The 18,434-nt window shown below is 47.9% G+C and overlaps 1 protein-coding gene across 20 annotated transcripts in view; it reads right to left on the bottom strand.

The window, feature by feature from the left end:
* GRAMD1B (GRAM domain containing 1B) overlaps window positions 1-18,434 on the bottom strand; it is a 246,383-nt gene that overhangs the window by 51,527 nt on the left and 176,422 nt on the right. The window contains exon 1 of one of the 20 annotated variants that reach the window (XM_045483244.1): window positions 13,501-13,524. The exons of 17 other annotated variants lie outside the window; for them this stretch is intronic. Coding sequence is in view for 1 of the 3 variants with exons in the window: in XM_045483241.1 (XP_045339197.1) it covers window positions 13,217-13,227 (11 nt within the window). In the remaining 2 variants the exon portion in view is untranslated. 2 more of the 20 variants (XM_045483243.1, XM_045483241.1) reach the window with 2 other exon arrangements.

Here is an 18,434-nt window from a genome sequence, read left to right as displayed (position 1 = left end):
CCTGACGCCTGCTTCGGTTTCTGGGTCTTCCTCTCTCTTTGCCCCTCCCCTGCTCATGTGCTCTCTCTCTCTCTCTCTCTCTTTCTCTCAAAAATAAACATTAAAAAAATTTAAAAAGTAAAATAAAATCTCCACTAATGAACTGACTAGAGCATTTAATATATTCTGTCTGGTACACACTCTTGGGGGCACCCACCTCTGCACCTCCCACGTGGTTTCATGTGACACCTTATAAGTAGTGTGTGCTCCGGGGACGTCTGCTGAATTACGTATCAACCTAGTGAAGGTTTTCACAATCTCCATGGCTTTAACAATCCCCAGGATCATGACACCTCCCAAACAGGTACCTCCAACCTGTTAATGAAAATAGCTAAAAGTTGGGGCGCCTGGGTGGCTCAGTTGGGTAAGCATCCGACTCTTGATTTCAGCCCAGGTCATGATCTCAAAGTTCCTGAGTTCGAGCCCCACACCAGGTCCCTGATGACAGTGCAGAGCCTGCTTGGGGTTCTCTCTCTTTCTCCCTCTCTCTCTGCCCCTCCCCGACTTCTGCTGTCTTTCTCTCTTAAAATAAATAAACTTAACAGAAATAGCTAAAAGTTTATGAATGTTTATGAGTTCCTGGCATGGTACCAAGCACTGATGAAGCACTAGTTTATTTTATTTCCCAGCCAACCCATGAAGTGTTGATGGAGATTATCATTCGTCCTCTTTTCAGGTGATAAAACTCAATTACTGACAGATTTAGTAATCTGCCCAAAGTCCCACAGACAGGTAAGTGGCAAGAGAGGATTTGACATGCAGGCCTATCTGATGACAGAGCCTATTCTTGGAACCAAGCATTCGGTAATATTTGCTGGGTGAATAGACAGAAGGATGGATGGGGTGGCTGGGTGGATGGAAAGAAAGAAGGACCCAATCAGCTTCCTGCCTGCAGTTTTTAATCCATTCCCTATTTTGCTGTTACAATGAACTTTCTAAAAAAAAAGTGATTTTGCCATTTTGACCATCTTCTCCCTTGCTTGAAGTCCTCTATGGTGCCCGACCTCCTTAGAATGAAATCTGAACTCCAAACTATGGCAGAGAAGCTCCTCAATGATCGTACTTCAAGCTACCTCTGAATCCTCCCATCTTTGCAACTCTTCCCAGGGGACCCTCTGCCTCAGCCATCCAGGACTCCTTGCAGACCCTTGTGCCACGTTCTTGCCTTTCCCTACCTTTTCAGTCTCTCTCATGCTGAAAATACCATTTCCCCCTCCAGGCGCCCTCCCAACATTGACCCCTCAAGACTAAGCCCAACTACTCCCTACTCCATTCCCCATTCCACTCTAATCCTTCAAGAAGACAGCTGGGATTCTAACGCACCAAAATCGCTATTTGATTTGCTACATGCATACCTAACACTCTTCAAAGGTATCCCCTTATCCTATAGATTTGGATGTCCTGCTGAGCAAATAAAACCCAATTCCTTTGCATCTCATAACCCTACACTATTGTTGTCTTTCCAGCGAACTCTACAATGGGCCATTAATCCAGTCCTGCCACCATTATTAATAATAGTATTACTTTCTATTTCAAAACCTTGGGGATTTAAAGCTAAAAGGGACCTTGGATTTACTACCTAAAGGGAAGGAAGACTCGTATTGTAGGAGCTACTGGACCATGACCTCCCTTCCAGAACTGTGCACATATCCACACATAAGAAATCTAAGAAACACGGAGGCTGCATGGCTGCCAGAGTGATACGCTTTCAGACCTGGATCTTCTGCTCCACACACACACCGAGCATGCGGCGTTCAAGTCCATAATGGTGAGTGACAAAGGATCCCTGTGCTTGGGACATTATTATAGTCGGGAAGAGCCAGACACGTGTTCTGCTCCTTCCAACATAAGCAACGAGTGGCAAGACAGGGAGGAGTCCAGGAATCTTACGCAGACTGCTTCCTTGAGAATTCAGCACTTGAGACGTGAGCTGGGTCCTAAATAACGTGTCAGAGGCAGCCAGGTGAAGGCATGGCAGTAGGACGGAAGAGAATGTGCCCAAGCAAAACAAAACAAAACAAAACAAAAACCCTGTATAAACAAAGGTGTGGAGACCTAGAACAGCTGGGGATACACAGAGCATTGCAAGAAACTATGTGTTACTGAAGCGTAACATGCTTAAGCTGACGCACATGAGACTCCTCAGACTATCAACTCTCCCCAGTAATAGGTCCACTGAGACCCCCACCAGCCACTTTTAACCCACTCACTGCAGGCGGGGGGGGGGGGGGGGGGGTGGGCAGACCTCATTCACTCACTTCCCATCTCTCCTTTTTTAAAGATCTCCAAAAACACTTTTTCATTCCTCTCCTGGTTACCCTGCTAACAAACAGTGAGTGCTTCCTTAAGTCTAATACCTCATGTCGCTCCTGGGTGCGGAGCGACAGGCATGTGTCTTGTAATCTCTGTGGCAGAAATGATTACACGGAAGGCAAACAAGTGAATCTAAATGAGGAACACCACCTAAGCTACTGGGATCGCAGCAGCCCCTCTCCTACACGCTAACAAGTTCCACTGGCCTGGCTCATTCCCAGATTCCCACTCACCCTCCGCACACCTGGACACTTCATGTTTCACATCATCCCTTCCCCCAAGCCCAGCCCCACCATGACCTGTCTGATCAGATGGTTCGGCCATGATAGTTTCGGTGCCAGGACACTGGTAATTTTTCTGACTCCCTGATATATTCCAGGGCACCCCCAAACTAACAGGAAGAACATTTAATTAGAAATTCAGAAAGCCAGTTTCAAATGAAACATTTGTTTGCTGAGGGCCTGCTTGGGCCGTTATGTCAGGATTAATTGCTGGCCTGTAGAGTTGTGTCAGCAGGCTCAGGCTTGAGTCCCAGCTCTGCCACTTGCTGGGTGACATCGGTCTCTGAGTCTCATTTTTCTGCTTAGACAAATGAGAGGTGTTAATGCTTATCTCATAGGACTGCTATGTCGAATGAAATAACGTGAGTGAAATATTTAGTGCAGGGCCTGATACATAACAAATGCTCAATAAATACTACAGAGCTTCTATTATTGTTCAGAAAACTTTTGTTCTGGGGCGCCTGGGTGGCTCCGTCAGTTAAGCGTCTGACTCTCAAAATCCGGCTCAGGTTGTGATCTCTCAGTCATGAGATGGAGCCCTCGTCAGGTTCTGGGCCGAGTCTGGAGGCTGCTTGGGATTCTCCCTCTCTCTCTCTCTCTCTCTCTCTCTCTCTCTCTCTCTCTCGGTCTCTCTGCCCCTCCCCCACTCATGCTCTCTCTCAAAATAAATAAACATTTTATGTTTATTTTTGACAGACAGAGAGAGAGAGACAGAGTGCAAACAGGGGAGGGGTAGAGAGAGGAGACACAGGACCTGAAGCAGGTTCCAGGCTCTGAGCTGTCGGTCCAGAGCCTGACACAGGGCTTGAACTCACGGACCATGAGATCATGCCCTGAGCCGAAGTCGGACGCTTAACAGACTGAGCCACCCAGGCACCCATCAAAATAAATAAACATTTTACAAAAAGAAGAAGAAGAAGGCTTTTGTTCCTCTTTGTAAAATGTGGAATAATTACCCTTGCCCTCTTTCCTCAGAGGATCATATGGACATGCTTCAAATGCTCCCAAGCAGGACTTCCGGGGACCACATCCACCAGGATGTGCGGGATCCTTGAAGTGCAGAATCCCAATCCCACCCCCACGCAATAAATGACAATTTCCAGGAGGTGGTGTTAGGAATCTGCATCCGGAACAAGCACCATAGTAGATATTGCACTCTAAAATTTGAGAGGACTCCCAAGGATTCATCAAAGGATAAGTGACCGATCTGTCCCAGATGACAGAAACCTGCTTACGACTCCTTGAGTGAACCGCCCATTCAGAGTCTACCATGTCACCAACTCGCTGGAACAGAAAATTAGTTGAGTCTGTCATAGAAACTGGCAATGGAGAATCGTGAGCTGATGAGGAGTTGGCTCAGAGATGTAGTTCTCGCAGTAAGGCCACGACTCGGCGCTCGATGGGATTGTGTCACCTTCGTTTGGCGTGGGAGCCTGACAATTATCATTAGAGTCCATGCCCACAACCATATGACAAACATCGAATCCCTCCCTGCCTTTAGCAGCATCTAGTTAAAACAGATTCTGATCTCTGGCGGTCCCCAATTCCTAGCAGACGACCATTCTGTCATCCAATTCTGTGCCTCCCATCGCCATGCCAATTGTGAGGTTTTGTCAGTTCCTTCTATCAGCACTGCAAACATCCATGTGAATTAGCCAGCTCCACTTTGAATCTCCCCATAGCACAAAGCCCACAGGTATATTTGGGTAGCATTTGCCTGAAATTTACACGCTGCCTGCAAACGCCTCTGTGAGGTCTCTCCACCTAAACTGGTTTCCTAATTCAGTTTAGTAGGGCTCCCTGAAGCTGGCTTTTTTCCCCAGTTCCTCTCTATACTCCAGCTTGTCACTTGACAATGTCTCTGTACCCTCTTAAAACCACAGCATACTAGATGGGAAGGGCGGGGACCAACAGGGACTTTATAGACAGGGGACTATGACCAGAATCACAAATCCCAGTGGAGACCTCAATTCCCCTTGGATCCTCCTCCTTAAGAGAGCAAAACACCAAGTCATTGAGAAAAAAAAAAAAAAAAAAAAAAAAAATCTTCCCAGGCCCCAGGCCTGCTTCACTCCTTGTTATGATGTTCCAGAGTTGCCGACCTTGGTCCCCTGTACCCATGAAGATAAAGCCAGTCTCGGGTCCCCAAGAGATGACATGCAGAGAAAGAGGTGGAAAGTCTCATCCTGTCCAGTCCTCTCACTGACGGATGGGAAGCACAGGCCCAGAGAGGTGCCACGACTGCCCACCAGGGGGATAAAAGGGAGCTGGACATCCCAACGCTCAGCGCAGGGGGCTCAACAGTGCAAGTCTCAGTGTCTCCCCAACCCTTCCACTTTTTAAGATACCGGATGGAGAGGAAGTTTGAAAGAATGAGAAAAGTACTACAGTTTCCCTTAAGAGGAGCTCCCTGTGACCGTGTATGAAACCCACCCTCTGTGGACCTATTACTTGGAATCTAAACCTGGCAACAACTCTACCATTAGGTCTGGTTCCTTCTTTATGGAAGAAAGCCAACTTTTGTGTCCAACTGTGATTACCTGGTTGAAAACAAAGGCCAGGCAGCACCTAGGAGACAGAAGCTTTTTTGCTGTTGCTGTGGTTGTTTTTTGTGGGTTGGGGGGGGGGGGGGTTGTCATTGTTGTTGTTGTTTTTAACATTTTTTTTTAACGTTTATTTATTTTTGAGACAGAGAGAGACAGAGCATGAACGGGGGAGGGGCAGAGAGAGAGGGAGACACAGAATCGGAAGCAGGCTCCAGGCTCTGAGCCATCAGCCCAGAGCCCGATGCGGGGCTCGAACTCACGGACCGTGAGATCGTGACCTGAGCTGAAGTCAGAGGCTTAACCGACTGAGCCACCCAGGCGCCCCTGTTGTTGTTGTTTTTAATGGTGCAGAGGTTCTCTTCCCAACTTATGCTACAGTGGAGTCTCGGCCTGGCCCAGTATGCCATGCTTTGGCTGGCTGTGGCAGCACGCTGCATTTCAGCAAGGGGCAGGAAAGGAGAGGGCTCCCAGGACACTGCCTTTCTCCCTATCACAGTTCACAAAATGCCAGCAGCAGAGCCCGAACCAGAATGGGCCTCCCTCAACTGCTTCAAGAGCAAGATTTTGACAAAGATGAACATCTCGTTCCCTGTCCTCTGTTTGGGTAACCTGCTGAAATTCCCTGAGGGCTTTCCAGGTTGGGCCTTTAGGTGAAGTATACAGGGTGTTCAGGGACAGGTTCTGTTTGAAATTCAGAACCCAGAAGGTAGAACTACAGGCTGTTGCCACATCAGATCACAGGCAGAGAAAACTGACAAATGGAAGACTGACAATTCTCCAGACTCACTAACTGGCCACTGGTTATCCACACACTGGCCCAGGCCCTGCCCTCTCTCTGCCTTCTGCCTCTCATGAGTCCTCATCTCTGTAGATATTGTATAGATTATTCAGGTCACTTCCTATAGCCAACAAGCTTCACTTACCCAATCTTCCTTTCCTATCTTGCTCAAGTAACTATGGAAAGTTTTAAAAAAAAAAAAAAAAAATGTTTTTTTTTTGGGGGGGGGGGCAAATTTTACAAAGGAAATAAAGATAGCAGAACCCATTCAGAAACATTTGCAAAACATTTAATACCTAGATGTATCTCATTAGAAACCTACTTAAGCCTGGAGGGAACTACTTGTTGTGGGGGAAAGTCCCAGCAGGGACTTCAGTTGTTGATGAATTTATTAACTGACCTATTAATATAAGGGCCAGGTTCATGGAAAGTCTTTGGCCAAGCAGAGAAAAGCAGACCTTCAATTACCCTTCTACTGGTGTTCTCGGTCCAGGGAGGTGATGCGTGGAGACAGAGCCCTGATCACAATGGCTGGAGCCTCCATCCATCCTACTCCCCCACTCCCTGGCTCTCCTGCAGCTTCTGTTCAGCCAGAGTTTGGAATTCAATCCAGGCACAGGCATGACAAACACTATTTTTCATTTCCATGGAGACCAAGGCCTGCAATAGAACCAGGACTCCATGCCTGAAATGCCAAAACAGCCTGACCCACTTTTCCCCCTTCCTACAAAAACAAAATAAGTTTGTTTGGGTCCTGCCAGAGCTCCGGTTATCTCTATGGACACTTTGAAGAGGAAGGAATGATAATAACCTTTGAAAACTCTGACGATGCTACAAAAGCTGTCAGAAGGCAGACACGAATTGCTTCACCCAAAAGGCTCTCAGACCAAACCCATCCTGTGTCCTCGTCTTAACCTTCTGGAGGGAGAGGGTCATATCCCCTAAGACATGTACTTAACGGCTGGCGACACTACTCCCAGAATCCAAAATTGGGGAACTGTTTTCTTCAATGTCCTCTTATGCCACTCTGCCCCTCACTCTCTTCTGGCCTCCCTGGACCCTTCTGTTCCTCGAACACACCAAGTCCACCACCTGCCCCAGTGTATTTCCCTTCTGTCTGGGAACTCTTTTGAGTTTTGAATTCTGGTTCCTTTTCACCCTTCAAAGTTCAAAGGCTACCTCCCGAGAGCAGCTGGTCTTGAAGGACCACTGGGTCTAAAGTGCCCTCCCTTGTCTCCCAGGCAATCATGATCATGGCCTGCCTTTCCCCCTTGATGGCATTTAGTAGGAGCTGAAATTGCCTTTGTCGTTGTTTTGCTGAGTTTTCTATCAATAGAGTGAACACTCCGTGGGGGACAGGGCCTTGTCTACTTGTGTGGGTCGCCAGTGCCTCTAACACAATGACTGGCACCAATCTGGGACCACAGATGCACTGCATGAATAAAGGAATGAGCTCTTTTTAAAGCCATTCAATCCACTGTTCGGCCACTCTGTTAGACATTTCTTTCTTAAGCCTGCCCTAAATCTGCCTTGTTGTAACACCAGCCCACTGGTTCTTATTCTGACTTCTGGATCCATGCAAACTGAAATTGGTGACATCACTTCCAGGTTCTATGCTGGCCTGGCCACTTTCTCTAAACATCACTATGTATGTCTGAGTTTAAATTCTGAGCTGCTTTGTGCTCTTGAGAAAAATGATTTTATCTTTCCGTGAGTCTGTGTTCCTTGTCTGTCAAAGAATCACAACCTACCTTACTGGGGTGAGGGGCAGAATCTTAAAAAGCAAACAAGCAAACAAACAAAGCGATTTGGACAGTACCTCCCCCTAAAATAAAGGTCTTCCTATAATTGCTCACCGAGCAAAAAAAAAAGTGTTGGAGAAGCAGGAAGTGAATTCCTAGTTAAGAAACTGAATCCTGTTTCTAAATTCTGTCCCTTTCTTCATGGCACAGAGGGTGAGATTATCAGTTGTTGCTATGCACGCCTTCAGCTAGTTCCTCCCTCCATGGGGCTGGGAAGATAAGGACTTAGAATGGAGCAGAAGATGCTGAAATTATTCAAAGGAACTTAACTGGTTTCGTACCGTTTCCTTTCCCTGAGATTATTCACTGCAGGACAAACATCTAAGTTGGGAGACAGTCGTGCTGGGTTTGCGGGCAGTACTGGCTGAACTGATCTGTCATAACAGTCTGTTGCTTGGAAAGTGCCTTGGTGGTCATGTAATCCAACCTGTCACCAAGTGCAGGGGTTTTCTCCGCAAGGCCCTGACAACCACCATCCAGCCTCTGCTTCAGATCTCCAATGAGAGAGTACTCACTGGGTGGCCACATACGTGCCTGGACAGCTCTCAAGGGATTTTTAGGACCATGGTCCTTATTTCTCCATGATTCTTGGAGATCATCATCCATCCAGCTCTCTCTGAGCTTCACAGTCTTTGGAAATTAAGCTAACCCTGCTGATTTGATGTCAGTGAACAAGCATTTACTGAACACCTACTATGCACCTCCAACCCCGAGAAACCTATTCATCCTGAGGGCCCCACAGGGCAGTGACTTGTGTCATGGTTCTAAGTAGATACACAGAGATGAAATACACAATACTAAACATGATTATGGGCACACAGTAGTGACTTAATGCTTTTAAATTTGACTATCAATCTCAGCCAAATCTAAGTACAATCCTACCCTAAGTATTTCAGAAGCCTGAACACTCAGAAGAACGGGACCTTGTAAAAGCAGGCAGGTGCTAATAAGCTATCCCAGGAAGCCCCTTCCTTGAAAGAGATTTCCAATCCATTGGGAGGCCAGAAACCACCGGAACAAGGCAGGGCGCGGTTCAACTGAATAGAACTTCCAGCTTATTCTAACTTTGCCCCCATCCTCAGCATGAGAAATGTTGCTACTAAAACTGAAAAGGAACTTCACTCTGTCTCTCTCTCTCTCTCTCAAAAATAAACATTACCCCCCCAAAAAAATCTTTTTAAGGGGGGAGGGCACCTGGGTGGCTCAGTCGGTTAAGCATCTGACGTCGGCTCAGGTCACGATCTTGTGGTTCGTGGGTTTGAGCCCCGCCTCGGGCTCAGTGCTGACAGCTCGGAGCCTGGAGCCTGCTTCAGATTCTGTGTCTCCTCCTCTCTCTGCCCCTCTCCAACTTGCACTCTGTCTGTCTCTCTCTCTCAAAAATAAATAAACATTGCCAAAAAACAACAACAACAACAACAAAACTGAAAGGAACTTGTGCCGGATCCATCCATCCATCCATCCATCCATCCATCCATCCATCCATCCATCAATCCAGTAGCTGAGGAGACCACACTCCATGCCAGGTAATGCTCTAGGCATTAGGGATACAGGCTCTACCTCTAAGGAACTCACAACTGGGTGGGAGAGACAGACATGTAATGAACTAACACCATGCGATAAGAGCTCCTTGGCCTCAATCAAAACAGCTCCCTTCACTACCTGCCAAAGAGTCAGCCAGTCCTGACTCAGCCCCTTCCCTGAGTATAACCTGGGAGCAAACCAGTCCTCTCTGAGATTCAGCATTAATTATGCAACAAGAAGGCGTGTGGATGCCACCTAGTCCCCGCAAAGATGTGACAGGAGGATGACAAAGAGTGTCTCAAGGATACACTGGGAACTAGTGAGAGGAAGCAGCTTCTCTGACATAGAGGGACTCCAATCTAAATTAGGTGAGGGATTCAGAAACGAGATCTCGGGGTCCTTGTTAATTCAGACTCATCAGCCTTCCCTCTCGTTGAGGCTATGCCACATCAGGCACCAGAGGCTGCTGCCATGCTGTCAGAAGAAAATTCTGGGCCAAGCAGTCTCGTAGACTAAGGGGTACGTAGGGTGTAGGTGAATGACGGTTAAGTAACAGCACTCACTGCACCCTTCTCTCCTCTCACTCCTGCCTAAGCTCATGGTTAAAACCAAGTGCGGCGAATCCTTTCCAGACTTCTATGGATTCAATCCAGTTCTGATTTCCTTTTCTGCTGGAGATCAAACAGAAACAGGCTGAAGAACAACCATTATGTTAAAATTACAGAAAATTTTAGAACAAAGAAGACTGTAAGAGGTCAGCCAATATGTCTGGCTGCAGGCAAACAGAAACACCCAAATCACCCAAGAGGCTTCAGCCTACTTTAGCATATATCCGAGGTACAAAATGCCAAGGCTCCCCTTTGTGATCCTTCTCACTGCCCTCTGCGATCATCAGGAAGTTCCTTACGATTAAAACAAAAGTCTAGTAAAATGCATTTAATACCACTTTCTCTTATTCCAGCTTTCCGGAACTCGAGGTCAGTTCATTAGCTAGAACCCTTTCTCAGTTCCCATACTCCTTTCTTTGGGTGGAATGATTCCAATTCCTCAAACCTATTTTCAGAAGTGAAAAATCATTTCTACAATCTCTCCAAATCTCTGTTTAGATTATACCTCAAGTGACAGAAAAGTCATTAATTGATCATGCAGTTCATTTCACCTTTGGACAACTCTTTTTATTTTAAGCTCAAACTGTTTCCTGTGGCTCCCTACCAAAGGTCCCATTTCTACTCTCCCGGCAGACATAGAATAATCTAATTCCTTTTACACGTGCCATCTGCACACGGCTGGCATGCTCGCTCAGTCTTTTCTCCTCCAGACCTGCCAGTCCCGCCAGCATCCCTTGTACAGCATGGCTATGGACCCCACAGCCACTGGCTGGGCTCATTCCAGTTCATCCCAATCCCCCTTACACTCTGGAGCCCAGGCATTGTAATCCCACAGAGAAGTGCTCTCTGATCAGCTCAGAATAGAGCACAGCCACCACCCCATGGGCTCTGGAAATCAGAATGCAAACATGTATTTTTGGATTCCTGTTCTGAATCAGGAGACTCTGGAATTAGTCACTGTTCTCTTACGAAGTTTCTGGCTACAGCCTATAGGCTCCATGTATGCCATACGTATGCATATCCCTACAGGAAACACCCCACCCCCATTTTTCCCCCTAACCTGACAAACCTGAGTTCGGTGAGATGATGAAGAATCCATGCAGTTCTTGCCCCAACTCAGGCTATATCCCAACTCTGAATGTGTTTATATGAATTATCTCCAGGCCAGATGCAAAACCACAGCCCTTAGAGATTCTCTCATCTGAGGATGTCAAATCCTTAGAAAATGTTTTCTCTCCCCCGAGTCCACACACATTTGTTCCTTGGACCCTCACAGCCTGACTCACAGATAAGCTGAAGCTTCCCCTAACTGGCCGAGGCAATACTGCGAGGTTCCAAGGTCGTTAGGAAACCTGAATCCAGTCCTGTCGTGTCCATAACCAAGAACAGAAGGCTGCGTGTGTGCAAACGCATGTACAGGGAAGGCTGTCTGCTCCCTTCACACCTTTCTAAGGCGGTCTCAGGACTTTCCCATCAGGACTGTCTAATTCGGGGTCAGCAAACTATGACCCACAGGCCAAATGCAGCCCACCATCCATTTCTGTATGACCCACGAGACGGTTTTTACATTTTTAAATGATTAGGGGAGAAAAGAAGAGTACCTTGTAACATGTGAAAATTATATGAAATGGAAATTTCAGAGTCCACAAATAAAGTTTTATTGGGAACTCAGCCACCTGTGTTCGTTCATAGGTCGTCTGTGCCTGTGGCTGCTTCTGCTGTACAAAGCAGAGTTGAGTCGTTTCAACAGAGAACAGCAGGGGCCCACAAAGCCTGAAGTATTTACCACCTGACCCTTTACAGAAACAGTTGGCCAGCCTTTGGTCTAACAATATATGCCCCCTGGAAAGGTGGTTTCCGGGAGCCTGCTTCTCTTCTGACACATTCCATCAACCCCCGGGGCCCCAACCCGCCCACCCGTGTATGAGGACTTCACAAGTTGAGGGAAGGGGTTCCAGGCTTGCTCCCACCTGCAGAGGAAAAATGTAGGGCCAGGAAAGAGAGGAAGCTTTTTGTAGGTAGTAGATAAAAGTTCCTCTCCTTCATTCTCTCCCCATGGGGTACTACTTTCCACGGCCTTGATGGTGACACTCTTCTGTCATGGGCAGCTCCCCAAAACATCCCTTTCTGCATCCCTTCTTTCAAGGCCAGCTTTTTCCACTCTGGTCCTAAACTTCTTAACCCGTGGTGTGCCACTCAAGGATGTCTGGGCAGAGAGGTGGGGCAGTAAGCAGAACAGCAAGAGGGTGGGTCTACAGGAACTCAGTTGGCTTAGCAAGGTGAAGAGGCAAAGTCCCCTGTCTCCAGCCCTGGCTGAGAGCTTGGCTGAGTCCCCAGGAAGACAGGGAGCTTCAAGCCCTCCTCCCCACTCCTCTACTTGCCTAAATCAAGCAAATAACTAACAATGCAAGGAGGTGCGGGGGAGTAAGGACCAGCCACTGGGTATCTATTTTCTGAAAACACATGGCAAATCTCGGAGCCAAATGCCTGCTAAGCCAAAGAATAAACAAATCCCTTTATTTCTCTGAGACAGGAGCTATCAACTTCCCCTCCGGTCCTTTCCTTCCGCTAGCCAGATCCATCGATCCCATGGTCCTCTCCCCGTGGGAGAGGCAGCATCTGTCAGCATCTAGGAGGGGGGCCTGCCTCCTCCCCCTTGCTAACCACTGCTCTGGTCACCTCACCCCCACCAGGGGCACCCCAGAGCTCAGTTGGTGGTTGGAGAGCACATGGCCTGTCCACACCTCCCCCAGAGGCTCCGGCCAGCTCTCCATGACGCATCGCTAATTCAACCCTCTGCCCTCCTTTCTCCAAGCTATAGGACCCTGAATAAGTCTTGCTGGGCCAAGGGGACCCCATCCGCCCAACTCAAGCCCTCCTTTCACCCCACCAGGGCCCACCGCTCAGTGCTCCAAAGGTCTGCTCAAGCTGTGCTACTATGAAGCAGGAGAGGAAGGGGGGGGGGGGGGAGGGAAAAGCTAGGGGGTGAAAAGAATGTGGCATCTCTGCAGGATGATGTCACGCTGGCTGCTTCCAGATCCCCCAACATAGAACAGAAGCAAACAACATGGACTCCGGATTTACTGTCTTGAAAGGTTTGTGTTCTCAGCAGCTCTGAGCAGCCTGCGCCAGCTGGAAAAAGCACACGGCCAGACAGACAGGTCCTCCTCCTTACAGCCCCCGGGGGCCCCAACCCGACCCCCAGATGGGGAGGGGCGGGGGGAGGGGGCGCGGGGGGTGGGCAGAGCTACCCCTCCAAAACAAATGCCCAGAGGAAAACAAAGATAGACTGACACATACACACACACAAGCGTCAGTTAGCACTAACCTGGAAGCCATTAGGAACGGTAGTGGAGTGCAGTGCAGAGGAACTCATTCATTCATGCATTGGGCAGTGGGGGGCGGGGGCGGGGAGCGGGGGCCCTGAGGACGTCGGAGGGCACTCACCTCCATGCCCACCCCGCAGCCCTGTTTCTAACCGGGGAGGGAGTGGGGGCGGGGTGCTCATAAGCTCGGGGAGCTGCCTTTCTCTGCTGTCTCGCACGGCTCTGGAGTTGTAAGCATGACCCTCCCCCTTTATTTTCTCCCCCTCCCTCCCGCCGCGGCTGTTACTTGGTGTGGTCGGTGTGGTCGCGCGGCTACAGAAGTCCCTCTCTCCCTCGCCCTTGCTCCCTTTCTCTCCCCGACTCCCTCACAGACAGCTGTTCTCCGGCCCCAGCACGCACGCGCACAGGCGCGCGCGCGCGCGCGCACACACACACACACACACACACACACACACACACACTCAGACACGCACCCCTCTCGCGCGCCGACACACGCGCGCACACGCACAAGCGCGCGCGCACACACCCTGCCGCCTGCCGCTTTACATAATGCAACTCTTTGGTGCGGTCAGCTTGCCAGCTCTCTATTATTTATGCCAGTTTGGAGGACAGAGCCGCCGGGCGCCCCGCGAGCATGATTTCCCCTCCGTCCTCAAACCGGACCAAACGCCAGATGATGCTCCCAGGAGATCCTGTGCCCTTTGCTGCCACCAATTATTTCCCAGGTGTTGCCTATTAGGTCAACCTGTATCAAGGAGGTGACGCTGAATCAAAACACAGGCGCCTGGCTCAAAATAGAGCCTTGCCTCTTTCAAAGGATGACAGCTGCTCTCATGGCCCCAGCCCTGGGAATACAGGAGAGGAGGAAGGCAGCGCTGGAGACCAGACTCCATGCAAGAAAATGGCTGAGGGCCTCTTCAGGGTAGCCTCTCCCAGACTCCCAAGACAGCCGGGCTGATCCTCACAGACAAGGAAAATAACACTCAAGTAAAGCACTTGCAGTCATGACAAAGGAGGCTCATCTGAGTTTTTGAACTCCTAAGCTGCGCCTCTTAAAAAGGTTTTTCTGTCCTCTCCATTCACTGAAACGCAGTGATTTCAGTGGTACTGCAAAAGCCCCCACACAAGTGTTCTTTCAGTCGAGAGGCAGGCAGTCTAGTCAACAAGGGTAGTAATGAATATTGTGAAAGTCATCTACGGCCCGCAAGGCACTTTTCCTCACATTAATTTGCTTTCTACAACAATCATCTATATAGGCCTCATTATGACCACACCAAACGTAAGGATGCTGAGCCCCGGAAAGGTGGATGGTCCCGCGGCAAGAAAGGCTGAGCTGGGAATCATCACCAGACTAGAAATCCCATGACAATGAACTGCCTAACACCCCAGACATGACCTTGAGCCTCTGGAACATCACCATCACCTTTTGACAGAGTAGCAAGGGAAGCCCAAACGTGAGCCCAAACAAATAACAAAAAGAATGATGGTGGTTAGCTCAGTGTTTCTCAAACCTTAATCCCCCAAGGATCCTGTTAAACCACAGATTCTAACGTCTACGGAAGGGCCCAAGAGTTGGCCTAACAGACGCTCAGGTGATGCCCATGTTGCCATTCCACAGGCCACACCTGGGGTAGCAAAGGGCTGGTTTATGCATTCTTGCTCTCTGGATATTCCTAAAGGACAGAGTTTTGTCTGTCTGCTGCAGCTACACAGGATAACCTGCTGAAGGTGAATAATAACTATAATCTATTGATGTCCCCCGTGTCCTGCTCACCAGACTCATGCTGGGAGCTAATACTTCTTGGGCATCTGTTGGCAAAAAGTCTCACTCTGGGACTGTCAAGCCTTATCTATAAGGCTCAGCCTGAAAGGCCTTTCCAGGATTGTTTCTGTCTGCAACCATCGATAGAAGAGTGCTTTCACTGTATCAAGAAGCACACAGGTTTGGGTATCTGGCCTCCACTTCGTTTACCTAGAGGAAGTTCCTTCAACTCCAAAGAAAGGTGTACAAGCAATACCCTAAGACACCAATTCTGCCACAATTCTACCCACCAATACCTGTCTGGCTCAAGTCCTGTCCCCTTCTCAAATACCTTCCTCACTCTGGACCTTCCAACTCCCTCTCCTCTTCTCTTCCTCCTTAGAAAGAGCTTGCACTGTGCACTTGAATCTGCATGCAAAGCTAAGCTTTGCTGCTTTCTGGCTCTCTGACCCTTGTGTAAATCCATCTACCCCCACCCCCACCCCCTCATTTCAGACTCGGCCTCTTCATCTGAAGAAGCCAATAGTATCTTTCCTCTCTGATACTGTTGAAAAAATGATGGACTAAAACAAAGGCATGGAACAGCACCCAAGAGAAGCTGGTATCTCCCCCACCCCTGCCCTTATAAACTAGAAGGGACTTAATTGGAGATTCTTTTGTTCACTCCATTAGTTTTCTCTTCCTAAGAAGGTTGTAGGCTACTTTTCTCATGTCCTTCCAGCATGTAGGAGTTCTGGGTACAGCACAGGTACTCGGTAAATATCTTTGTACTGACTGTCCTGTCCTCTATTAAGAGACTTAACCAAGGGGTTGGTGGAGTCAACCAGCCAGAGCCTTCGTCTCGGCTCACTTACCGTGTGACTAACTTTTCGGAGGCTTTCCTACTTCCACTATAAAATGCACAAATTCGTCTTTCCTCTGAAACACCTCCACATCCCCCTATCGTGTTAGTATCTTCAACAGTTTAGATTAATAGCGGTGGGTTAAAAGGGCAGGCTGAGAGATCGGACCAAGCGGACTTCATATACTGGCTCTCTCAATTCCTAATTTTGTCACCTTTGAAAAAAGTTAGCTTCACTAAGCTTCAGACTTCTTAACCTTTAGTCAAAAAATAACAGAAACTTACTGGACTCTGTGAGGATTAAGTGAGGTAAATACATGTAACAAGCTTTTCACGTTATCGGACACAGAGTATCAGCCCAATGAATCAAAATACCATGATTATTAATATTGGTCAAAAACAATAGCTATTTAAGAAAGAAGGAAAAAAAGAAAGAAAGAACTTCTAGTGGTGAGACAGGTATTCATAAGCCTTCAACTGAGTCTGAGTCTGGACCTAAGAAAAATCTCAGTTCCATAAGCTGCATGTTATGCCCCCTGCCATTGTCAGAATGTTCTTTGTGGCTCCCCAACTAGACCTCACTGAATAGTAGGAAAGTTACAGAGCAAGCAAATCAGAGAATCTGGGTTGTATCTACTGTGTTATAAAATGTAAGCCTTTTCTCCATGATTTGAAACTCCTCACTTGAGCTACATAAAACCAAAATTAACCTGATAATAAACAGAAATAGAGTACTTTCTGTGTGTGATGCAACTTGCTAAGTCTCTGAAGTGAACGATCTCATCTAATCCTGCCAACAATGTTATGAAACAGGTACTTCTCACCCCCATTTTTTCCGATGGGTTAATAACTTAAGAGGTGGCAGGTTTGCTAACTTTCCTATAGCATACGGTTCATAAACAGTAGAACATGTATCTGAAACCCCGACTGCCTTACCCGAGTCCCACTTTTTTTTTTTTTTAATTTTTAATGTTTATTTGATTTTGAGAGAGAGAGAGACAGAGTGCAAGTGGGGGAGGGGCAGAGAGCGGGAGACACAGAACTGGAAGTAGGCTCCCGGTTCTGAGCTGTCAGAACAGAGCCCGACACGGGGCTTGAACTCACGAACCGTGACATCATGACCTGAGCCGAAGTGGGATGCTTAACCGACTAAGCCACCCAGGCGCCCCCACCCGAGTCCCACTCTTAACCACTGCATCGTGCATGAAAAGAAGTGCTACTGACACATCACTGGGGGGGGGGGGGGCAGGCAGGGGCCTTCTTGTGCTAAGAGGGCTTACTAGATTTGCACTGCTTTCTCGTCGTCCCTGAAAGTCACAACACAAACTCTGCAGAGGCCGCTGAGTCTAAGAGATCAAAGACCTGTGATCCGAAAGGAGCAAACCGGCTTTCTGCAGATGCAACTGACACCCCCAGACTCAACCTCCGCCTTTTAACAGCTGAGCTATTTGGCACCTAAATTCCCAAACTGCTTTTCTGTAAATGAATTTAGGAAATGGGAGGTAAAAGTAGGTATCTTTTTCTGAATTAAACCTTTCCCTTAGAGATATGGAAAGCTGACATTAGTTTCTATTTTTGAAGAGGCAAAGAGGTTTTCCGAGTCCTGTGCAATATCAAAAGCACTTTCCAAAGAGCACCCTGGAGGAATCGGGGGAAGAAAGAGAAGTTAAGGTGCACCTGCAAATCCAATCCGGTCCCACTCGACATAGTCCCGTTCAATCACATTCTATAGAAAGAAGGTTGGCATGCACCTAGTATCTTGTTCACCTCAAGCACTTAGTAATTGTTGTTGATAAAAATGGGAGACAAAGGATAAGGTCCTATTCTGTCTTTGAACTCCACTCCCATCCCAATGAAAACAAAAGACTTTTTTAAGTAGTACTTTCATTTTAACTAAATCTGAATTTCTTGAATTATGGGGAATGATCGACTGAAGTGAACCCGATTACATTACTACCACCATCATCCAAAATACAGGTGCTAATCTAGGAGATCCCTGAAGTGTTTGGTAAACCAAAGAAGGAAAAGGAATAGAGATAGGACATTTACTGAGAATCTACCATGTGCTAGGCACATATCTTATTTACTTATAAAACTTCTTTTTAATCGGATGAGAAAACTAAATATAGAAAACTATCCTGGTTCAGTTGGTTGAGTGTCAGACTTCGGCTCAGGTCATGATCTCACGGTTTGCGGGTTTCAGCCCCACACTGGGCTCTGTGCTGGCAGTGCAGAGCCTCCTTGGGATATTCTCTCTCTCTCTCTCTCTCTCTCTCTCTCTCTCTCCCTGCCCCTCCCCTGCTCACATGCTCTGTCTCTCTCTCTGAAAATAAATAAAACTTAGAAGAAAAAAAAAAGCCTATCCTTATCCAAGGTCACATAGGTATTTCTAAAACCTATGTTTTCACCACACCATGCTACCTCCATAAACAAACACCTATGAAGTAAAAGGCACTTCAAAAGTTACCGCACTTGGGGCACCTGGGTGGTTCAGTCAGTTAAGTGTCCGACTTCGGCTCAGGTCACGATCTTGTGGTTCGTGGGTTCAAGCCCCGCGTCAGGCTCTGTGCCGACAGCTCAGAGCCTGGAGCCTGCTTCAGATTGTATCTCCCTCTCT

This window comes from Leopardus geoffroyi, chromosome D1 (genome assembly GCF_018350155.1).
Source record: "Leopardus geoffroyi isolate Oge1 chromosome D1, O.geoffroyi_Oge1_pat1.0, whole genome shotgun sequence".
NCBI lineage: Eukaryota > Metazoa > Chordata > Mammalia > Carnivora > Felidae > Leopardus > Leopardus geoffroyi.
This window is presented reverse-complemented; position numbering and strand designations above follow the sequence as displayed.